Raw genomic sequence first — 25,741 nt, 5'->3', positions numbered from 1 at the left:
ATGTTATTCTACCAGACCCAAAAAAAAGGAAAAAAAGAAAAAGAAAAGGAATAAGGAAGCCAATACTTTATCCATTTCTGAGAAAATGCAGAGCGAGGGTTTGACAGCTGCATTATAATTTGTCAGAAAAAGAACCCTGACAAAAACATTTGTATAGCTTTAATTACTAATACATTTCTAACTCAGAGAAATTTACTTCTATTATGATGCATCTTTTCTTAGAAAACACAAAGCTGAAGAGAACACTCTAATCGACAGTCTATACAAAGTAGTTTCATCTTCGGGTACGTTTGGGGGCAATGAAGCATTTCAAACTACATTTCATAAAAGGCTAACAGTGACCTATACTCAGATGATCAACTTTGCCTAATCAAGAGCAGTCTTGCAGAAGCAACAATTGCTCAATCTCCCAACTTGAAAGCAAGAGGAGGACTGGAAAACAAGTAAAAAATGCTGATATTTGGTAATTTTAAAATTAATTTAAAATTTTGCTTTAAGGAAAAAACTCTATTTTCAGAATTGGTCAGGTTTACAAAGGAGGACTATCTGGAAAGATGGTACATAAAATACCTAACGATTTATTTTTTTTTAAATGAATGCTTTATAAATTAATGTGACCTTAAAAAAACCCCAGTTCTTATTATCACAATCTTCAGTCTTGGATGGAAAGCTGGAGGGGGTCAGTCATGACATTTGTTATTTCTGAGGTACCTATGGTATTTGAGAACTAGCTCTTAAACCAACTTGACATTAGTAAGAATCTTTACACACAAATGATATGGGGGGAAACAAAGTCTAACTCCACAGTCCACTTTGAATCCCAGAACATTTTAAGCCACAACACGGGGACACCTTAACAATTATGTTCCTAAAGAGGATCTAGGAAGATTCAGAAGCATAACACAAGACACTTTCTAATAAGAACATTAAAACAAAATAAAAGAAAAATTAGCCAGCATCAATGAAACCACCTCTGTAAGGATCTAAAATATGAAGGTTTACCCTCACCATGAGTTAAAACTCATAGGATGTACCTTACAGCAAGCATCTCTTACTGAGAAAGTTTGGCTTTTTCAACGTTTTAATCTATCTGTAAAATTCCACTCCAAATAAGTAAAAATTGTTAATATGCAATAATACAAAACAAAAAAGCAGTGTCCTTGTGCTTGGCAGAATCACAGGTGTTCTCCACATCATTAATGCTTGAATTTTTTAAAGAAAAACAACAAAAGCAAAAATGAAAGCTGAACTTACTTTCCAGTGTCTTTAGCAAGATCACACCAATCTCTTCTAACTATATCTAACCCTTTCAGTTCCTGTTTGGTGAAGTAATTCCCATCCGACGTTGGCTCAACAACCAGAGCAGCATATTTCTTTTTCTTCAGCAGTAACAAAGACTTGAAAACACCATCGATGTCTATTTCCAACAGTTTGTACAACCTATTCACTTCACTTTTTACCTGTGAAAATTTCAACCATTAATATTAGCTTCTCAAACATCTAACAGGGAGAAGATGAATGTGCTACAAATTCCCAAGAGTTAATCTAAACAGCACTTGAAGTCACACAAGATTAGAATGCATTTACTCAGGTTAAACGGAACACAATATCATGTTGAGTACGATGCAAAAACATTGAAAAAGTACAGGGACAAAAAAAATAAACAAAGAGACAATAATACAAACATATCATCCCACTCAACCAAAGAACAGAATTGGCAGGGTCAGCCCCAGGAAATTTATGAAAATTATGAAATAGTCTTTTTTGAATCTAAAACTAAATGCATATATACTTACTTTCAAACTACTGAATTAGAGATCAGATAGTCGAACAAGTAGATATATGGCCAGAAATAAGTAAAACTTTGACTATTGAAATAATGTCTAAGATCTCCCTGTACCTCCCATACCACCTTGAATATAAGCAAATACCTATATGCTGAACAAATAAATGAAGAATTACCTGCTCCTTATTGATAGAGTCAAGGCACAGACCATTGCCTCTAGGGAAAATACACGGCTTGGCAAGCTCCAATATGAGTACAATATGCCAGACTTGCTCTCAAGTGAAGACTATAGTTCAAATTTCACACATTTCAGGGGGGAAAGGCAGGAAGTTGTTAGCTTGTAAGATGACATCTTAGTTTTCGTATACTGGGACAATATCTTAACATAGCAAGTGCTCAAGAAACTCTTGCTAATTATGAACTGCAATTAGGAGGCTACAAATGATTATTTTTAAACGTCCTCTTGACTTTCCAAATAGATTTTAAGTACTCCCGTGACAATTATAGATGTATGTATATATTAGTATATATGTATTTATCCATATCTATCAGTGTATAAAATGCAGCTGAATACTACTAGAGACACATTTCTCCTTACGAATGACAATGTGATAAGTATTAATGTGATCACATCTTAAACTTACCACACTTAAGACTGTTTTCAAAGGTAAAACACATATATCATGTAAGAAAAACACATTTCCTTTGAAATTTTGCCCTAAAAACAAACAACTGGAGTAGAGGTTGAAAAATATACAAGAGGATGAAGAATTGAAGGTACTAAGTTCATTATTTTCAGAAGCACACACATGTACATATACATGAATTTATGAAGTTTCAGGTTAAAAACAAAATTCACAAAAGTACAGAAAACAGATAATTTCATCAAATTATCTCACCTTGTTTCCCAATTTAAATACTTCTTCCAGATTGGTGCTATTGGTGTTTATCATAATTGAATCTGTATCTCCATAAATTACTTCAAGATTCATCTAATGAAAAGCAAAAATTATAAAAAATTAAAAACAAAAAGACAGTGACCACTATACACAATGAAACTCAAGATTTTCCATACCTCAGAAATTATAGGTTCCACTGAGTTCTCAAAAGCTTATGTTTGTTCTTATCCATATTGTCAGGAATGTACAAAGATTAAGCCCCAATTAACCAGAAAGGCAAGCACTGCCACATTAAGAAAATCTCCCTAATTTTCTTAAAACAGAGAGTGGAGTGGCAGGGGAAGTGTCTGGTTTCAACTGAAACAAAATGTGGAACTGAATAATATAAAGGAGGAGACGGCGGTCATATTTACCCAGTGTACCACAAGCTTAGCGGTCATGGCAATTTATGAAGCAGAAACATAATGGGTTTTGAAAATTCAGGGGCACAAATCCATATTAAATTCTTAACAGTTTCAAACAGTATTTAGTAGAATATGAAGAGTGCCAAAAAAATCAATCATAACAAACAACACTAGAGCACATACAGTATAAAGGCCTGGAAGTAAACGCTAATTAGCACTGTTACTAATTTGCTTGAAACACTCACATATAGGCTTCAAGCAGTGGCTAGATCATATCAGTGTTACTAAAATAAAAAAGCTATAATCCATTAGGAGGGATTATAAACATAAACTAGGCATCCTAAGAAGCCATTTCCAGTCTGTTTGGGTTACAATTTTCCTTGAATACAAAAACATCACCAGGTATGATATCTAAGAGTCGTTATATGATGAAAATGCTCAGCATTACCTTCTGTACCATCTCTTTTGTATGCATCAAAATCTAAATGAAACAAAAAAGTCCAGATTAATGCATTACATAATTACAAAAACATAAATATAAGCACAGAGATAGGTAACCCAAAGATCTGTCATTTCCATATATTTTTAAAGCTCTTGATGGCTTTCTAAATACAATTCTCAAAATAACATCAACATAATCTAAAAATAAGTTTGCCTCTGTGCTGATTCTTAGCCAGAGACATGTAAGCAGATTTACCATAAAGATCTATATAAGATCTAACTAAGCAGATCTATGTAAGATCTATCTTCAATAAACATGCATAATAAAAATATCCCTTTATAACATGGCAAAAAGGTAACTATTCTCATTACTAATATTTAAATATAACTGCATGACTAAAGAAAAGCTTGACAGAGCATTTCAAATCTGGCAATTCTTACTCATGGTATTCAGGATCTTAAAAAGCAGGAAAATATATATACATGCACTGGATTTAAATTTCTTCTCTAGGCTAAATTTCTTGAAGACAGAGAGTAGATCAATCTTCACTATACTCCCTAGAGCTAGCGCAGTGCCCAGTACAACGGTGGGGCCCAACAAACATTCAGTGAATGAAGACAAACATATACATAGGTAATATCTGGAGATAGGTCTGTCCCCAGGCCTATATGGCTATAAGACTAGAGACATATAGGTTATAATGGAGATATAGATAAAAAGCTGTTATCTTGGACCAGATCAGAAGTAACAAATGTTTAACAAATGAAGGCCTCTTAAAAAGTAGTAACGAGGAGCCGGCCCCGTGGCCAACCGGTTGGGTTTGTGAGCTCTGCTTCGGCAGCCTAGGGTTTCACCAGTTTGGATCCTGGGCGCGGACATGGCGCTGCTCATCAGGACATGCTGAGGTGGTGTCCCACATGCCACAACTAGAAGGACCCACAACTAAAATATACAACTATGTTCTGGGGGGATTTGGGGAGAAAAAGCAAAAAAACAAAAAAAATAGTAATAAAACATGTGTATATGTATGTGTGTGTGTAAAACATATGGGCCAGATACTGTGCAATGAGCATCTCGCCCATTTTCTCATTTCATTCTCCAAGATCCCCAGGAGATAGCCACTATTAATACCCCTATTTGTTAAATGCAAAAAAAAACAAAAAGAAAGTCATTCATTTGTCCCAGTATGGGACAGAGCAAAGATATGAACCAGGTACTCCAGAGCATGGGGCCTTAGTCGCTCCATGCTACTGCCTCTCTACCAGCACCCATCTTTCAAAGCATCAATCTAAACCAGAAGTTACTTTTCCAATGGGCCAGACAAAAGATTTACTTCATTTATATTTCTTTTTCCTACTTGCAACAGTCCTCCTTTGTCAACTAAGCTCAAACCTCATGGTCTCATTTGTCTTTCTTGTCCTTTATACTGCACGGCCCCATGGTATAGATACCTTACAGTACCTTTTACATATACCCTTTACTTTCCATTTCCATTGCCCCCTCCCCTTTAATACTGTCTCTCAGTATTGTTCAGGCATTCATTGTCCTATGTTCTTGGGGGAAGGAAGACCTTGCCCTGCCCTGGAGGTAGTGGGTAGTGGTGAATACTACTTAGGCTAACCAGCAGTTTTAATAGTGGCTATACAGTGGAATCACCTGGTGATCTTTTACAAAATACCAATACCTGGCCCCAGCAATTTTTTTAAACAGCTCTCAAGATGACTTACATTGCAGTCAGGGTTAAGGACCACAGGACTAAGATAATGATGGTAATCCCATTCTGAAAACAGCTTTTAGTTGACAGTTTGTCCCCTCCTCAACTACACCACAAGCTTCAGGCGGTCAGAGCACATGCCGGTGCCTAACTCCAGGCTTCATATGTAAAAGGCACTCAAAAAACTGTTGGATAGTTGACTGACAGGTCTCATAGGAATCCCAATTACTTTTCTACTAGACTCTAAAATTCAGTTAACTCATAAAAAACATTCACTCTCCTCCACTTCATCTTCATATTTTAATGTCTAAATTACAGGGAGATACAATGTGGGAGAATATCTGACAATTCCTTTGGGAAAGGGGCAATAAGATCAACCCAAGTCAAGTTAATCACAGTGAGGACAGAACTACTTATCACAAGTTCTCTTCATCCTCTGTCCCTTCCACGCTGCTAGGCTTAGCTTTCCTCACCACAACGCCCAACTCCGCAAGGTAAGCATTACCTGCTAAGTAAAATACCTCAGGAGCAATCTGTCAGCCTTTCACTGCGACTCCACACATGCAGCAACCGCTTCCTTCTACTCTTCTTTCACACTGTGAACCAAACCTACTACGTCATCCCAGAGTGCACCTCCAATGTGACCTGGCAACGTTCACCTTCCAGACCTACCACTCAGCCCGCTCTGTGCTGCCACCACCTCACGACCATGTCCATACACAATCTGAGGGCTGCTACCAAAACGATTTTCTCTTTGGTGGCAGAAACCTCTTGGTGGCTGTTTTGCACAAAAATGGGAGAAAACTAAGCAAACCATAAAGACTATACTGTAACTACTTTTTTCACCTAATACTTTATCTTAGAGATTCCATATCCACACATAAATGGCGACCTTATTTTTTTAATGACTACATAATGTTCCACTGTGTGAATCGATCATGATTTATTTAACTAGTGCTCTATTAATGAACATGTAGGTTGTTTCTAATCTTTACCTTTATAACCGCACTTCAACAAATAATTCTTATACGCACGTAATTGGCCAATCTACCAGTAATAAGAAACTCCTACAAGAGGACTTACTGGGTCAAAGGTCATATGTTTTTAAATTTTTGATAAATATAGCCAAATAGCTCTCCACAGAAGTTGTACCAATTTCTGAGGATAGTTTTAATCACCATCTTTCCAGTGGACCTCAACAGCAGCTGATGAAAATGTTCTGTCTCAGGTTTAAGGTCCTCACCACGGCTCATCAACTCTTTACCCCATTCTATGAGACAACTCACAAGCAGGCTGACCCTGACCTCTCATCCTTCTTCACTAAGTAGTTCTAGATGATGGGTACCACAGTGCCCAATCCAGACTAATGGGTACCCAAGCACTAATGAGCAGGATCACCCCAAAGCTGCTCTCGATTCAAACTGCTCACTGGGGAAGGCACAGCTGTTAGATACTCTGTGGGCTATCAAATTCTTAATATCTAGCAGAGGGCCTGGTACACTGTAGCTATTAATGAATATTTGTAGAACGTTGAATGAATAATCCTCAAGAGTAGGCAGTATTATATACTCCATTTTACAGATGAGGAAAACTAGGCTCTGCAATTTTGCCCAAAGTAATAAAGCTAGTCAAGAGCTTGATCTAGAAGCTGGACCTTATGTTTCATTTTCTTTTCATTATGTCTCACTGCTTTGTTAAAAAGCCCACACCACATGAATGTTCTGGAAGCCAACAACGAAAAACTTATACATTACAGATATTTTCCCCATTAAGGAAATGCACTTTTTAAAAAAGCCACAGGTATCCAGAAAGGTCTACAGGATACAAGGTACAGTGATTACAAGATGACCGTTCATAAGTTCACTTCAAAGTGACAACCCTGATATTAAAGCTACCCATTCTAACAGAAAATCACTTTATAAGTGCCAACAGCTAGAAAACAGGGCTATAAAGGCTTGCTAAATTCATTAATACGGCAGTCTGCAGTTATCTGATTTCACAGCAACACCTGCATATTTATCTACTCATTACCAATTGGATGATGGAATTTTTTCAAGCACATTTCAAAAATCTGCCAACTTCAAGTGTAAAAAAATAAACTTTGTGGTTAATTTTTCCCTTAACAAAGTACAGCTGTTGAGAATAATTGTTCAAGATCTTACCCTGTAATGTCAACTGCAGCAGAACAAAGAGTATTTAATTAGCAAATCTATCCAGTAATTCAACACCTATTATATAAAATGCCTTCGTGATTTTATTCAGGATAATTTGCTAAGAGGGTTATTACTGACATTCAGATGGAATTTAAAATTCCTACGCAAGTCGAGTCATAATAGCAGTAATGATCTCCCCAATCAGGAGATTCGGTGTCACACAAGGCTCTCTTGCAATGCAGCAGCCGATTTCCTGACTTCTTAATTCCTGGGCTCAGCTCAGTGAGAGCCCTTCATGCCGATATTTCAGTCAGCAATACATCTTTAATGGGACTCTATTAAAATAACTAGAACAAAAATGACTTTTTTTTCGGTTAAAAAGAATGACAGCACTGCCATCATATCAATCATTGCAGGCTTTGCAGAACAGTGCCGTTGGGGGAAAAGAGGAGGGGGAAACAGGAAAGGGGTGGGGGTGGGGAGAGCAATAATTAAAATAATACGAAAAGGTGTTTTAACCCCAATTGGAGACTCCAAAGGCTGGTGAGGGGCAGTGGGGACTAAGAAGGAAATATAAAGTGTATTTCAAAAAACTGTTTCCTAAAGAAAATTATTTGTTCAGGAATACACCTACGATGCAGTTTACTAAGCAGAAAGAGAACGTTTGTTACACCAGGGTTAACAGCAGCAGCGACCTAAGAGCAACTGCTACTGAGGTGTGTATTTACAAGTTCTTCCAACAAGGCCAGGATAAAGCTGGGCTCTTCACTTTTTTTAGAACAGAATACTGGTGTCTTGCAATGCACTCAAAGGTTATAAGATGTTTCTAGGTGCTATTACGGACTAAAACAGTGCTTATTAATACTAAATAAGAGAGAGAAAACACCAACTTTCCACAGTTAAAAAATAATTTCAAGCTCCTATTCCAAAAGCATATGTCTATTGTAGTGATGTCTGCTAACAAGAAACCCACTTTGGTATGTGATGCAGATAATAAATGCAATGGAAATCCTGCAAGTTAAGAAAATGTTGGATGAGGTCAAAGTCTAAACAAATAATGCATGAACAGAATGACAACTGAAATCTCAATGGCTTTAGGATTCTTCGGTTACTGAAGACAGAAAATTAGAAACAAACTGGAAAGTTTTTTTAAAAAATACATTAGCATAATGGGGTAGCAAAATGAATGGTTTTGAAGGATAGGGAAGAGAAAAGTAGAAGAAATATAAATATTATGATATTTGGTAATCCAACCATTATCTAAGCTTTCCTGATTTCCAATCTCAGCAGTTTCCAAGCAGGACTCGTGTTACTTAGTTCTCCCACTTGGCGAACGTTATTTCATCCTCATTATATTAGACTGCCTTTTTCTTATTTTCCTATTCCCTAGTATTCTTATATGTGTGTCTTCTCTATAAGATGCTCATGGAGTAAGGGCTTTGGATTCAATAAGCACCCTACTTTCTGTCTCCATCACTTAACACTCCTGTGACGCTGGGCTCCTTACTGTTGTTAAACTTTCATTTTATCTTCTTTAAAATTGGGATAATACTACCACCTAGTTCCCTGAACTAGATAGAAATAAAAAGAACTGTATGTTGAAAACATGCTTTGCAAAAATAAAACATTATACAAATAACGAGTTTAAAAAAACGTCAGGGGTCTGAAATTTGAGTACTGGTATAAACTGCCAATGACTAAGTGATCAGTGAACAAGCTGGTTTCCCTCTCTAGGTCTTAGCATCCTTATTTACAAAATGAAGAGGCTGGGATTCCTCCCAGAACTAAAAATCTAGAATCCAAGTTTGACGTGTAGAAATATCTCTTCCTTATATCTGGTTGTTTTGTCTCTCAACCACATTCACTTCTTTAATATTAGGAAAAGGAAGCACTAATAAATCCAACAAAGATAATTAGCATTACAAGAATATATTTCCATCTTCTAGGTTGCTTTTGAGGTCTATGTGGTTATAAGATAAGTAGAAATAGGTAAGCTCTCACAAGTTGTCTACATACATCTTTATGCACTTAATATAAGTGGGTGGATATATTTACAGTACATAAAATCATCTGACATCTTCTGTTGAGATCTCGTCCCCCCACACCCAGGAAGAACACACACACTTCTGCATATACTTGAGGGTTGCTCAACCTTAGCACTATTGACACTTTAGGCCAGATAATTCTTCGTCATGGGGGGCTGTCCCTGGCCTCTACCCACTAGATGCCAGTAGCACGCATGTGCACACACGCACACATACATATATACATACTCTCCAGTTGTGATAACCAAAATTCTCTCCAGGTATTGCCAAATGTTCCCTGGGGGCTAAAATTATCCCTGGTTGCGAATCAGTGATATTATACTGATGACTCAACATTTTCCCTCTCCAGGCCCATTTTCAATTGTCAGTCCCATAGCATTCATTCTAAACCCCATCCATCTCCTCCAAACCCCCAACCAGCTCCAAACATGATTAACGGCCCCTCTCAAGAGCCTTCAACTAAAACAAAGGGCTGACTTCCTTTTTAACCCAATGAGCTAGCAAGCCCCACACCAGACTGTATCCATCTAGTATGGCGCCTCCTGCCAATATGCTGTTCCTTTTCAGACCCTCACCACTCACTCAACCTGTCTCCAGCATCACTACCTTCCAAGCCATTCTTCATACTTTGCCAGTGTTCTTTCTAAAATGTACTCTTTGAAATGAAATTCAAACCCCTAAGCTTGACCTGAGACTCACGATCTAGTTGACATTCACCTCAACTTCTAACGCTTCCCACATGCATTCTTCAATCTAGTCTTCCAGAAATATTTTGAGTTCACTGAACCAGCCATGCTCTTTTCTTACTTCTGTGCTTTTCACATGCTGTTTCCCCAGAGTGGTTAAAGCATGGGTTCAGAAGTTAGGCTGTGTAATGGTTAATTTTATGTGTCAACTTAGCTAGGCCATGATACTCAGATATTTGGTCAAATCTCAGTCTAAATGTCACTGTGAAGATTTTTTTTTTATATGAGTGGACATTTAAATCAGTAGACTTTGAGTAAAGCAGATTACCTACCACAATGTAGGTGGGCCTCATCCAATCAGTTGAAGGTCTTAAGAGAAAAAGACTGAGGTCCCCCAAAGAAGAGGGAACTCCGCTGCAGTCTGCCATCAGACTCAAGCTGAAACATCAACTCTTCCTCATGAAACGTCAACTCACGTCCCGTATGTTTGGGTCTCAGGCATGCCGAATTGCCTTACAGATTTCAGACTTGCCAGCCCCCACAATTACATGTGCCAATTCCTTAAAATCAATCAATCAATCAACCTCTCTGTCTCTCTCACACATACACACACCCACACACACCATTGGTTCTGCTTCTCTGAAGAACACTAACGAATACAGGCTGCCTGAGTTCAAAGCCTAACAGCACTGCTTATGAGCTATGTGACCTTGGGAACACAACCTAACCTCTCTAAGCCTCCAACTCCTTGACTGCAAAATGGAGATAGCAACTGCAGCTTCTTTACAATAGAGCTACTGTGAGCATTAAATGTTACCACATATGTAAATTGTTCTGTACAGTTTCTGGTACATAAGCGCTCAATAAACATTAGATATTATTATTACCTAACATCTACTTACTTTACAAGGCACTAAACATGATCAGAAAAGCCAGCTCTGGCCTCCTCAACCCAGTGATATTAATGAGCATGTTAGTCCAACGTGCTCCCCAAAGTACTGTATGTACACCACAGCACACCACTCTGTTATAAAAGTAAGATTAATTAAGAGACTTTAAGCAAACTATAAGCAGAAATCACATCTGAGCCATTAAACCTAACACAATGCCTGGCACATAGTAGTAATTCACTAACTATTTATTTCTTAGGCTCCAGTAAAAAGAAGCAAACCGCAAGTGGTCCAGCTTGAGAAGAGCAGAGCCATAGATTGATAAGTGCATTTCCACAACAACAGGACCCTAAAGCTGGTTACGGAAAGCGGTAATTAAACCCACACAGAGTACGCACTTAAACGCTAGCTCTTTCCACGCAAGAAACGACGAGTGAATCAGTTTTAATCCCACCTTCAAACACAATGCATGTTAGATAAACAAATATTCACTCAAGAGAAATGAATTTCTACGCCAATGATAAAGGCCCATTAATTATAAACTTGACTAAAAGTGTACCTCTCCCATACAACTCTTGCTTCCAGATAAACTGATTTTGTTTTAAATCCTTAATTTACAACCTAGACCTGCTGGTAGCTCATGTGTAAAGAATATAAAACACGTTGAATAAACAAAGCTTTCTGAAAGGTTTCTCCTCCCCAACAGACACATTTAATGATATTTATGAATATCTCTCAATTACTGCCCTACAATTTGACAGGGCTCTAATTTTGATCTAAAAACTTAAAATACCATAAACTATGGCTTTGAACATGTGAAATGAAAAGTGAACTTCTCACTTGTTTTCTAATTTTTGCTCCCAGCACGAATATTTATTCATCCTGTGGGTTTTTAAAATTTCACTTTACATTTCAACTTTAAAAAAAACTATTTTCACCTTTGCAGAAAGTTTCCTTTCACAACATTCTTATTCTCTAGTCCCCCTCCACTCCAACCTCCAAGTTTAGAGACTCATGACCCGTCCGTTTCACTTGAACTTACATGCAGTGTCACCATACTTGGGATTCTATCTGACAAAGGACCCTGGAGAGCCTGTAGAGCTGGCATTCAAGCACACTTGAGCCAAATCTACTCACCACCACAAGAGTTCAACTACAAGCCTACACTCTTAAATATTAAACTCCTAGGGGGAAAAAAAAAAACCTTAAGACATCAAGATCGAAACTAGAGCAAGTGATATTAACCTAAGGTCAAGAAATCTGAAAATCCCCAAAACTGTAAGGGAAAATTTGAATGCGTGCCTATATGCATTTTTCTAGGAAGATGGTCCACATATTTCACCAAATTTGAAATTTTGGTTTGTTTAAATATAAGTACCATTGAAGATGCTCCAATTAGCCACAAAAATAGAGCTTTCAGATTTCCTACAATTTACATAACGTCCATGAGACTAGAAACACGCCTACCCTAAGGTCTTTGCCTCTTGCTTTGGAGCTGGGTATTTCCGGCCCCTCCAGTTTATTTCCCTCAAAGAAAAACACGTACGTGTCAAAAGGCTCAGAGATTTGGTTCCCTGATTGATCCCTCGCATAACTCATCTGGGGGGCTAATTAAGATACGGCCAAACTATGTCCGCGCTTTAGTGAACACTGGCGTTCAGGCAAGTTTCACACAACCTGATTAAAATTGACTCAAAGTGTCTTACTTCAGTAATCACTTAGATGGAATGAATTTTACATTAGTGGGATCAAGCATGCACCAGGCCTCAGTGGAAATGAAAAGGGCTTATAGTAATAGGATTTATAAATCCACCCATTAGGTTAATGGCTAAATGATTTACATGTAACTTTCTCCCCCACCCCGCCTTCCCTCACCCTTTAACTCAGTAAAAACTATGCTTGGCATTTTCCACTGCAGTGCCATACACAAAGGAAATAGCCTTTCTATTTTGGGACATTTTAATTTCTAATAATGGCTTGGGTAGCTACCATTAACTCTTTCAAAGCACAAATAATTGACTAATAAAATTAAGTATTCTATAAGGCCTGAAAGTGCTTAATTGATCATAATTGTCTATTTGAGAAGAAGGCGTCAGGCTGGCTATGCTCAGATAATGAAGTTGGGCAATTCTGAAGCACTGCAATCAAGCTAATACTTACAGCTAAAAAGGACATTAGCATTTTCCAGAATCTGCAACATTTTCTTTATAACTGAGGTCATGGGAAAATCTGACTAGAAAACTTTGAGCTCTTGGTTCCCAGAAACGACAGATTTAACAGGTTGACACCTGTCATTACCAAGCACCTGGACTGAAGCTCAACCCTAGAAAAGCAGCTAGCGGGTGGTCTGGAGCACAACTGGAAGTTGGAGAGTGACCAAGGTGTTACTGCCACCATTTTGATGAATGCATTTTTGATTTCTTGGAAGCTCCTTTTTAGGATTGGTGTGTGACAAGATAGTCATGTGACTGTTTGTCATTTTCCTCTGCTTCGAGGAATGTCACAGAAGAGAGAACTTTTTTTTTTTTTTTTTGAGGAAGATTAGCCCTGAGCTAACATCTGCTGCCAATCCTCCTCTCTTTGGCTGAGGAAGACTGGCCCTGAGCTAACATCCATGCCCATCTTCTTCTACTTTATATGTGGGATGCCTGCCACAGCATGGCTTGCCAAGTGGTGCCATGTCCGCACCCCAGATCCGAACCAGTGAACCTTGGGCCGCCAAAGCGGAACACACAAACTTAACCGCTGTGCCACCAGGCCGGCCCAGAACTTTTTAAGTCCAACACTTTAGGGGGTAACTCCCCTACTAAGTACCAGGGCTAAACACTAAATTCTGTTCTATCATGACCATACTTTGTACATTCCCTTCGATAACACCTCTATTTCTTACAAAATGGTAGCCTTTGCCCCTGTCCTGTCATAGAAGTTCAGACAACAGGTTCTATGAGCTAGCTATGATTAAAATATAAAGGGTTCCTACTTCAAAGAAAAATCCTCTATCAGAAAGATGATCTCATTTTAGGGAAATGTAATTGTGTTCAGCTGTCCAGAGATACAGGTACTGTAGACACATATTCAGGCATGCCTCTAGGATGCCTCTCTATATTTAAAGATAAATCAAATAATGTATTCCCATTTAGCAATCACTTTTTCTCCTGTCCCATCATCTTCTATACTTTCTCTGGGAAGAATCTAGAGAAATTTTGAAACAAACATAAATATCGAGTTGAGAAAAGTCACTTAGAACGGAGGTGTAGCATATGGAGAAGACAAAATATCAATATACAGGCTATACAAGATTGGCTGCTCACTGTTAAAAAAGAATCCCCCTTATTTTTTAATTTCACTGCATTTCCATTCTCTAATCTGGCTAAGGCTCAAGAATTTGCTATGAATTATAGGAAGTACTGTTACTTTCTTTTGATTTGGAATCTCAAAAAGGAACTCAATTCATTCACTCATCAACAAATATTTACTCAGCATTCTCATGTGCTAGGTGGAAAGGAACACAAAGGTGAATGATTCAGACATGATCCCTTCCCTCTATAGTGTGTAACAGCTAGTGGAGAATCAAATATGCAATTTGAAAAAAATACACATATACACATAATGGGGCCCCTTGGGGTAGGAGTTAGCGAGAAGTTCAGAGAAAAGAAGTAGACTGTGTATAAGGCGAGTAACAGGGAATAACAGGAAATACAGGGAATAACAGGAAAATGGAGACCGGGGAAGAGTGTGTGTGAAGATCTAAAGGACAGAGGGAAACTCTCAATGGTGATTAAAGAAAACTCAGTTTTCAAAAATAATTTTTTTAATTTTTTTTTTTGCAACGAGAAGAAAATAAAAAGTATGGCTAAGGCTAGAATGCTCAGGAAAGTGGGGAGAGGGCAGGAGAGAGGTCCAGTTGTGAAGGGCCCTGTAAGCCATATTGAGGACTTTAAACTGACATAATCAGTGACATAATCAGACTGACAGTTTAAAGAGGTCTCTCTGGCTGTAAAACATGTGGAGAATACACATTGGGAGGAGGGGGCAGTGTCCAGGGAGAAGTAATGAGGCTTGAATAGCATAATAGTCATTGCACTGGAGATAGAGAGTCACAGGTATTTAGGAAGCGGAATCTACAGGACTTGGCAACTGGCTGGATGCCGGGCATGAGGCAGATAGGAGTCAAGGATGATGCCCACGTTCCTGCTTAACAACTGGGTAGACAGTGGCGTCATTCATTGAGACAGGGAATTCAGGAAGGGGAACAGAACCAGAAGGGCAGTTTTGGAACTGATGAATCCGCTATGCCTGTAGACACCCAAAGGGAGACCATAGGGAAGCAGGTAGAAGCTAAGATGCTCAACAGAGGGGATATGGGAAGTTTCAGGTACAAGAAATCCAATGCTCCACAGAGATGCAACATATGAATAAATCAAAGCAATGTCAGCATGCAGAAAATAACAGAACCTATCAAAATGGATGGCACAGCTCACAAAGGAGAAATGGGAGAAATGGGAGAAATGGGAGATGAGACAAGACAGCACCCAAACCACAGTAATGGTGCTCCGTGGGGTCTCCTGATCCCTCATCCCTTCTCTAGCACCTTCCTTTCCCTTTCAGCTATGAGAGCACCATTCTTTCTGTCACAATTGGCAGGTGTCGCACAAACCAGTAGCCACTGGCAAATCTGATGCAGGCTGCCACAGTCAGACAGCCAGGCACCACACACTGACCTTTAACGAGAACGATCTCAACAGGTGGCTAACGCCTAATACTAATAATTGTATTAAGCCTCTGAATAAGGTCAGAAAGGGGGAGAACCTTGCCTTTTCATGAGCAACCAAAACAGCTACAGGCCACGACTCAATAAACAGCAAGCACAACCTCCGCAGTGGCTTCCCTCCTGGAGGCAGTGATGGGCTCAACAGGAAGACTGAACATCAATCAATTCACTTCACAAGTAAAGAGCCTCCTATAGCTCCCACATAACCATCCTTTTCCTGCCTCTCCTCTGCATTTGGGAAGGGGGAGGGCATTCTTTCTTATGTCAAGTTTGGTGCCATTTGTGAGCAGCTCTGATTTAAACTTATCCAATAAAAGAAAAGCAGCAATGGGGGAGGGGTTCTCCTGGGTTTCCAAATAATATTCTTCACCTGGGTTTCCAAATAATATTCTTCACACCCTTTGAGAGAAATCATCTAAGGCATAACTGATTAAATTAATTGCCTTTGTCGCTGTTCTCATGGACCTTTGACCTCAGAGCAAGGCACTGTTTTGACAGAACAGACAGCTGTAGCTCAAGGGGCGGGAGGAGCCTGTACAACCTCTTGAAAGACAAACACCTCATCCTGGTCCAGAAATCCCACCGCGTGGTAAGAAGCTAGGGGTCCTGCGACCTGCAGTAGGACCCCAGGGGCTGATCTACAGTCTTTCTCTCTGACCTTAGGACACAAAGATCTTTCTTTTCCCTGAAGACAACCTCCTCTGCTCCCATCCTCAAACCTTGTGACTGCAAATGGCATGGCTAGGACAAGCTACACACCACTGGCATGTCGGTACCCAGACAAAGAATCCAAGCAGTAGATCAGATTCCTGTCAGCTGCAAAAGAGCCAGCCCTTCAGCTGCTTCTCATTCTTTATTTTTAAATGGCAGGATGGGCTCAAGGGCATGATGGCCTGTTACACAAGAAGAGACTAAAGATTTAAAAAGATAAAACCAAAACCCTTGAGGGTGCACAGACTCACAGGGGACTGAGAACTGAACAAGTGCTTTAGAAAAGCACATAGGGCATTTTACAAACCAGTTATGAGTGTGTTTCTCTTAGTGACATGGTGGAGGAAAATTGATTATGGGACAAAAAGAGAATCTAACTAACTACAGATCAGTTCTTAGTCAATGGGACTAATTCTCCTGCTACAAATTTGGAAAATACTTATTTTCAGAATTCTGAGCCCAGAGCATTCAAATACTGGGATGTGCTACCAATAACAAAGTTACCTATTCCATCAGTCCCCAAAATCAAAAGAGCATATAAAATTAAATATAGATCAATAAAATTTAAAGAGTATGGTTAGGAAGAACTTACCTATGCAGAATATAAAATGTGTTTTCTTTTTTCCCTATACCACCACCATCACCACCAGATCATTCTCGACTAATTCTTAGAAGCTGAAGACCAACTTGGATTTTGATGTATAAACTGCTTTTGACGATATTTCATTTTAAACAGATAAACACTTTTTTTAAAAAAAATGCAAGCCGAAGACACCCTTTTGAGAAACTAAGAAAACAGATGTGGAAGCCATTTGTTTAGATGAAGAGGAATTTTCGCTTTTATAGGAATACAATGATTCATGAAGAGGAAAAAAGTCTGTCATCAAGTTTACTTCAATAGATACTCTTGGGTTTGAGGCAGCTTTCTAAATATGGCCATTGCTTTTCTTCACATCTCATCTCTCCTGAAATATCTCAAACTACCACTAACAAACATTACTTTTATTGTCTTTGTCCTTTTAAAATTTCTGCTTAGTTAATATATTGTGCAGGAGGGGGAAAAAAAAACAACTCTGGTACCACAGCATTACATACTTGCTTTTATTGCTTAGGTAGCTGGACACAAAATATCTTCTACTTTAGTGATTTATCAAAAATAAGCCAGCTTGAGCTTATTAAAACATGAGGAATACAAGAAGCCCTGACAATAAGTTTGGAAATAACAACTCTCCTTAACCCCAAAGGAGATGGAATAAAAGAAAGTGAGGTATTTTCCCCAAGAACTTTTAGCAAAGAGGAAAATCTCTTTTCTTGGTTTGTCTGTTTAATAAAGATGCTGAGGTAAACTAAAACAGGAAAAGAAAAAAAAGAAGGGCATTGGGTTCAACCTGGGCAAATGCTTAAGAAATTTCTCTCCCTCCATCCTGTGCCCTGCTTCCATCCTCTCTCCCTGGCCCACCAGCTTCTCCCCTCTCAGGGGGTGTGTCAACAGGCCCCTCTCTGGGTTAAGAGGCACAAGGTCTGCCAGGATGAGGTACTTACCTTCCCTGCTCCTCTGCCTCCTCAACAAAAAGAAAAGGCAAAAACAGCTAACGTTCCACACATTTTTTTGTTTGATAAAACAACAAAAACCCTCACAATTCCCTGCCCCTTAAGATTCTGCTATGATCCCAATTAAAAATCACAGAAAAAAGAAATAATCTCTTCTGCAATATCCCCATCTGCCAATATTTTGCCACATTACTTTCTATAGTTTATATTTCAAAAATAGATGTTTCAACCTATCCCAAATCTAACATAATTTTGAAGATGCAATTTCAAACTACACATACTCCCACTGCAAGCTATAGCCGTCTATGAACCCCTTTAACAGTCTACAAAATTCTGCCTTCATGTATATATGGGCATTTTTTTCTGAGTAAAGAATCCACAGCTTTCACCTAATTCTCAAACGGGTCATAGCCCCAAAAAGATTAGCCTCCTCCCCAAATTTGTACTGATTTCACACTTACGTTGAATCAGTCCTAAAACAGTTTAGGGAGTTGCCTGGTGTATTTCACACCCATGGCTGCTCTTGATTTATCCAAGAGATTGCCAAAGAGCAGCGACTGGTTTTGCCAGCTCCAATGCCACTTATAAACCCTCTGATAACCATCCTAAAAATGAGTGTCAACCATCAGTCACAGATGAGGGGAGGGAAAACAGACGAGCTTTAACAAATCTGTGACCACTATTATCATCATTACAGTCAATGTGTAGTTTCTATTAGGAAACTTATCTAAAGGTTAGTTAGTTTGCTGGCTGTCTATAAGGAATCTTATCCATTGTAATAACTTTTATAGTTGGTTTATTCAACACACATTGAGCTTTTACTACATGAGAAGTATTCTTACAGGTGCTGGGATGAGGCCAAGGGAAATGACATGATTTGATTTTAAACCAATCTCACAGGCAGCAGCATGGAGAATGGGTTGCCAGAAGTGAGGAGCAGAAGCAGTAGTCCAGAGGAGAGATGCTATGGGCACACGATAAGGTGGGAGCAGCAGAGCTGGATGGGAAGGTTGAATCAGGACATGCTAAAGGCTGAGATGTAGAAGTGAGGAAAAGAAAGAAAACCAAAGATAAATCTTTGACTTTTGGCTTGAGCAATGGATAGATGGTGGTGCTTCTTTTAATTTTGTGATGGGATAGCAAAAGCCTGTTTGTCAAATTAGTGCTATAAAGTTGATTTTTAAAAATCTACAATATTAGCTATAAAAGTTGGATTGCAGACATTCTTGTACCAATGCTGATGAGTCTTAATGGTGGACATTTCAGATTTACCTGACCCTTCCTACTATTCGGGCCGCACACTTCATCAACAGCATGATCCTTGCTCCAGCAAAGAAGGAGTATTCCTGCTCTCTCATTACCTCCAGCTCCCATACGAGTAATGTCATGCACCACATAATGATGTTTCAGTCAATGACAGACTGCACATACGACGGTGGTCCCATAAGATTAGTACCATATAGCCTAGGTGTGTAGTAGGCTATGCAATCTAGGTTTGTGCAAGTACACTTTATGATGTTCCCACAACGATAAAATCGCCTAATGACGCATTTCTCTGAACGTATCCCTGTTGTTAAGCAACACATGACTGTATTTAAAATTTCTCCTCTCTCCTTTATTTCTTAATTCTACACTCAATCCTCCTGAATACAACCAACAATCTAACGTTGTGTCACTCAGAAGACTGAACACTTTATGGTCAAGGTTTCCTAAAAATATCCTTCCCTATCTCACTCTACCACTTCTCTTTGCAATCTTAGGAGTAACCCTCCATAAATCCCCTAATTCAACAAGCATTTACCATGGGCTCAGCACTCGGGGAAGTGTAAAGGAGTTTCACTGCCCTTCAGGAGCTTAAAAGACAAATGTGATCACTTCCAACTAAGCAGTTTTCACTGTCTGACAATGAAAGGAACAGGATTCAAGAGTTGTCTTGCAGGAAGGTAAAGACAGGATAACTGAGTCAATCACACCAAGTCCCACAGCAATGGACTGATCTATTAAAATCTTCTCTTTGCAGGCATGCCTAAGTCTTCAGCTCAGTCCAAAAAGAGAAGGACCTCTGGGTCCATGCAGGGAATAGTTCCATTAATATCAAAAGGGAGGGAGAGCAGTGCTGATAAAAGAGGAATGGGATGAATGGTTTCTGACACCACCATCTAAATGTTCTCGCCCCTACCTATTGCATCTTAAAAAAAAGGAAGTCATAAAGTACAAGGGTCCAGGTCAGGGACAGACATAAAGTTGAGAAACCTGGAATCCAGTGAGCTTTAGTGGCACAGCCAATGTGCCCTTTAAGGCCTAGCTTTCTCATTTCTTTGTAGTCTAGAGTATCTTTCCTTTCATACAAGAATCTCACCTCTTCCTTTCCCAGCGTCTTTCATCTTTCCCTTCGCACTGGTGCCTTTCTTTGTTTCTAACCATTTCTCCTCAATCCAGGGTTACTCATTCACTTGACAAGTATGTATTGACAGTTTGTACTGCTCAAGACATGGTGTTTAACTCTTAGAAAATAAATAAAATATAGTCCATGTCCTTGAAGAGCTTTCAATCTACACCCCAATTATTTACAATGGTCTCATTTCTTCTTTATCTTTTAGGGCTTGACCCCCTCACCTTATGTTCAATAAGTAAAACCTATGCCGTCTTGTAGCTTCATTCTCAGAACTCAACTCAAATTGTCCTTTCAAAGGTCAGTAGTCTCTTCTCACCAAAAGTCACAGTTGTTGCTTAGGTTAGATTCTTCAACAATCATCTGAGCACCTACCCTGATGGAATTAAAAGACACTTCACTGTTTTCCCTTCATCATCACTACCCTCCACCAGATCCTAATGACAAAGCCCACACATGAACAAGCCTTCAGACATTGTCAAATTTCCCATGGTGGGCAAAATGACCTCCAGTTGAGAATCACTAATCTGCAGTGATGACTCTCTGTGCATGTGCTTGAGAAGTGACTGATTTGTCATAAAGCATACTGATTCCAGACATACGCCTATGATCATCAAGATTATTCAGCGCACAGGATTATATTATCCAAGATGAATTTTTCATGTTTAGGCAAACTTACAAAGTCTCCAAATATGCCAGACACCTCTCCCTTGCCCATCCAGTTCTACTCTCCACCCTGCTCTCTGGGAGGGAAGGCTGACCTAACAGACTACATCAAAGAGCTTTCTTGTCTCCTAATTTCAAGTTGAATTTGGCTAATGAGGAACATTGCATTGATCAGGAGGGAAAAGAGGGCAGGCAATTTATGCCCCTGGCTTTCTCCCTGAGGGGTCATGGAGGGGCTGGCTGGATCCATCCACTTGTGATCAGAAGGCCCTCTTTACCCAACTCCCTCTTTTTGGGTTAGGGATCCGTTCCTCCTCTCACTCCTTTCCGCCTGAGTGTAACATCTCTGCTATTACTAGCCCCTGAAGTTCACAAAATTCTCTTGTGATTTTACTATACCCTGCCCACATTTTGGTAAATAATCCCTTTATCAAATCCTCCTATTAATTTCAGTGTCATCTCTTCCCGGCTGGGGCCCTGACTGATACACCAAATCCATTTTAAAATTTATTTTAAATTTTAAAAACAAGCAGTTTTAAAATGTTCCACTTGAAGCTCCATTCTGAAAACAGACTCACGAGAAGCATCGCATCTTGAAAATCTAGGCTGTTAAGATCTGTAAAGAAGATATACCGAGAACTTTCTTTAAAGAACAAGGCCATGATGTATCTCTTTTACTGTGACATAGTAACTAAAATGCTCAAATTTCTATTTTTCTTAGCCTTACCTTATCCCAAAGAAAAAGCAAAATAGTAGACTACCTCCATCATTTACTGCATGTTGTATTATTAGGTACTAACTTACATCGTTATTTTTCCATGTACATATTTTTGGTCTCCAATTACACTGTACATTAATGCTAAGGACCAGGACTGTATCTTACATTTCTTTTCCTCACACTTATTCATGCCTTGCAATAGTTCCTTTAAGAAAGAATATATTCAATAAACATTTGTTGACAGTTGGAAATAGGATCAACAGAAACAGAATATAAGGAAGCAGGAAAGCTAGCCCCAAGAGATACACTCACTCACTTTAGTATTTTCTTATTTGCCTTGCCTTATCAAGAGATTTTGCCACCAGAAGAAAAACAAAAGCTTCCCTGTAAGGTGAATATAAAATTTTAGGAAAACAGCTGTATACCCATCAAGATTATTTTCCACAAGTAGCCAACATGAAATAGAATTACAACAGAGACAGGAAGAAGAGTAGGTGGAGTTAGAATAGAAGGAAATGAGGAGGCTCAACAAGAATTAATTACTGGTAATTACACATGCTACAGCCTCTCTTCTTTCTCCACCCTCTAGCTAATCAACAGTGGGAACAGATGTGGTCTGTGGTATTGGGGAGGGGGGTGCTTAACAGCTGTTTGGAGAACATGCCATTAAAAAGCAGCCTTGTCCACAGAAACCCAAGAGTTTTACTGTTTGAAAGAAAAGAGGTAATGAATAATGACCACAGTCTCACTCCGAACTTCAGCTCATTCAGGCCAATGATGAAAAAGTTTTTCTCTTGATTTCTGATGAACTATGGCAGTTGCTGTCATATTTTCTGTTACAGAGCACCTCAGGGTCCAGCCCCGTGGCTCAGTGGTTAAGTTCATGCGCTCCACTGTAGCAGCCCAGGGTTTCACCAGTTCGAATCCTGGGCGCGGACATAGCACCGCTTATCAGGTCCTCCTGAGGCGGCATCCCATATGCCACAACTAGAAGGACCCACAACTAAGAATATACAACTATGTACCGGGGGGCTTTGGGGAGAAAAAGGAAAAAAATAAAATCATTAAAAAAAGAGCACCTCAATATTTGAATCTCTTTCACATATCTCATCCAAGTACTTCTGAAACCAGTGCAACGATCCACCTACTCCTTATTGAGTAAATAGTCAATAAATTTCAACTACGATAATAATGATTACAAGAAAAACTCTTAAATTCTTATATTCCACTATAGGGAATATCAAATTAGGGCGAAATAATCCCAAATTTGCTAGACTATCTTTCTGGATGTTCTTCCGTGGCCTACGAACTCTAAACAACATAAAAATCAGAACATTCCAGTTTACTTCTTTAAAAATTTAAAGAAGGTAGCATACTGTCAATGCATATAATCTTTCCTAAAAGATAAAAACACAAACTACAGCACAGGAATAAATGTAAAAACAATACAACCACCAAGGCTTTAACAGTTATTCACAAAACAAGTTTCAATCTCTTTCTGGTAAGGAACTGTTTTTCCCTCTTCCAAAGTCTGATGGCTGCCAGCTGGGTAGGGTTGGGAGGGAGGGTCAGTAGCATTCGCATCCCATTTAGGACACCCCCAGAGACCAAGGAACGGAGACAGGTAGCACAGATCTGGCTTCAGGAATTATCAGCTGACTAGTATGAATGATCTGAAACTCTTGTGTTGGAGTAGCCGAGCAGCTTTTTGACTTTGGAACCAATCAGGTTCCAAAACGCTGTAAATAGGTCAATTTGTTCACAAATCCAAAGCGGTACTCAATAAATGATTGATTACGCCACTGACTGAGATAGCAAGCACATTGACTGCTTTTGCTGAAACATGCAACTGAGTTGGAAGCTTTGAAAGTTCTCGAGTAGCTTAATAATTGCAAGTTCTTCTTAGGTCAAATGCTATATATATATATATATATATGTGTGTATATATATATATATATATATATGCGGGTGTGGGGTGTATATACACATAGAATGTTTGAGAGTGCACATTTTCATATGCACTTGCAGGATACTACACTAATTCCCCATATCTAATCTTACTAAATTGAGCTTGCATATTCTCAAATTTATTTCTGTGTATTTCTTGAGCAACTTCAAAAATTTCATTCAGTTTCAGTAAATGCAAATTACATGAACTATGATTCAGTCCTGTTGGGGATAATTAGAGAAAGACAGAGCTGAGGTTGGGAAAGGAAAGGAAAGTAAAGTAATGGTAGAACAGCAACAAGGATTTTTAGAATGTAGCCATAGGAAAAATACAAGAAAGCAAGTGCAAGCACACTTGGGGCTCAAAATTACACACTGATGGTATCTAAGAGTCAGCAGTGAGTGGGGGTGAGGAGCCCCAGGGAGATGGGCATCAACCATTTCTGAGTTTGAAAATCAGAAAGGCAATGAACAGCTAGATAGGAAACCAGCTGTGGGGGAGGAGGGAAAATGCCTCAAAGCATGCTTATTATCTGCAACAAAGCAAATTTTCTATTAAACAAGGGATGGTAAATGAAAATGAATATATATTACCCCTTACTACTAAATAAGAGTATAAACTAAAGGGTCATTTGTATTATATTTACAATATTTATTTAACTGAATATAAATACTGTTTATTCCTAAGAGCTTCCATAGATCCACTCGCAACTTCAGACCCCCGTATGACTATAGTTTCCATGAGGTCTAAAGTTCTCAGACTTAAATTCTATATCCATGAGTTTTCAGGAACCTCTTCCTCCTGGTGAGAAAAGGACTATACCCTTCCTTTGCAATTCCCCAGGGTGAAGCTATTCTTTTTGGTGTGCTCTGCAAATCCACCTCTTGATCCCTAGAAATAATTTTAATTATCTGCAAAAGAGCACATAAGAAAGTTTAAATTAATCCCTCATCCTAAATTATGTTGCTTTTCTGCATCAGCAAAGACACATTACCATGCAAAATAATGAGCCTTTTTTTTTGTCTGATAGAGAATATATTTGGGAGAGAAATGGGAGTTTCTGGCAAAAAACAAAGGCTTCATTACTTCAGCTTTAAATGTAAATTAGGCAACTCAGCAGCATGCAAGTTAGGACAATTTTCCTTACACAAGATAAGATGAATTATACTTTATTCCTTAGTTCTCAACAAGAGTCACTTCCTTAGACATACCTAACCCTTAAACAAAGGCTGTTCTTTGTCACAGCTAGGGAAATGTTTTTATTACTGACGTTCTTTAAATATGAATAAAAATCTCTTTTCTATACTCATGCTCATAACAAGCTGCTACTGAGGCAAAGAATATCTAAAATGAATATAGAAATAAAAAGGGGAATATCTGCTTTCTATGTGAACATTACACATATCACCCCAACTAGTGGAAAGGTCTTAAAAAAAAAAAACAGCTGTCCTTTGAGGTTCTAATACTGTCTCTGACTTTGCAAGAAACTGATGGCTTTTAAAAGTGAAAAAGGCATGAAACACACATCTGATAGCACAGAATCACACTAACATAACAACTATCAGTCTTTCATGGGGTTTTGCTCTTGTTTTTAAAAGGCGATCAATCCTTTCATATTCATACAACTTTCTCCGTCTAGCTGGAACTCAGTGTATCCAAATGTCTCTGTACTGCAAACAAGACCTATCCAATCCTGTCCTTCACCATGGCACAGTGCTGGTCACCTTCCATAAATAGGCCTCTCCATTATATTCAGGCACTCAGGAGACCATTCTTACGCAGGCAAGGATCAAAGACATTTCTCTGAGTGTTTTGTCCTAGTTAATCTGAATACATTACAAGATACTGCATCTTTAAACCTGAAGTCCCCTGACTCACTCATGGCAAAAATACAGCCCTTGGATGTTAGTCTAGAGTTTTCCTTTAGTTCTGCACAACCTGAACATATAAGTAGAAAGAAGAAAA

The 25,741-nt window shown here is 38.8% G+C and overlaps 1 protein-coding gene across 5 annotated transcripts in view; it reads right to left on the bottom strand.

Annotated features, from left to right (window-relative positions):
* Positions 1 to 25,741, bottom strand: part of POLA1 (DNA polymerase alpha 1, catalytic subunit) — a 286,920-nt gene that overhangs the window by 172,212 nt on the left and 88,967 nt on the right. For all 5 annotated transcript variants that reach the window (XM_014830262.3, XM_070502288.1, XM_070502286.1 and 2 more), the window contains exons 27-29: positions 3,538 to 3,570; positions 2,686 to 2,778; positions 1,255 to 1,460 (exon numbers count right to left, since the gene is read on the bottom strand). In XM_014830262.3, the coding sequence (XP_014685748.1) occupies positions 1,255 to 1,460; positions 2,686 to 2,778; positions 3,538 to 3,570 (332 nt within the window). The remainder of the gene's footprint in view (positions 1 to 1,254; positions 1,461 to 2,685; positions 2,779 to 3,537; positions 3,571 to 25,741) is intronic.

Source organism: Equus asinus, chromosome X (genome assembly GCF_041296235.1).
Source record: "Equus asinus isolate D_3611 breed Donkey chromosome X, EquAss-T2T_v2, whole genome shotgun sequence".
Taxonomy (NCBI): Eukaryota; Metazoa; Chordata; class Mammalia; order Perissodactyla; family Equidae; genus Equus; species Equus asinus.
The sequence above is the reverse complement of the archived record's forward strand: the minus strand, read 5'-3'. Positions and strand labels throughout refer to the sequence as shown.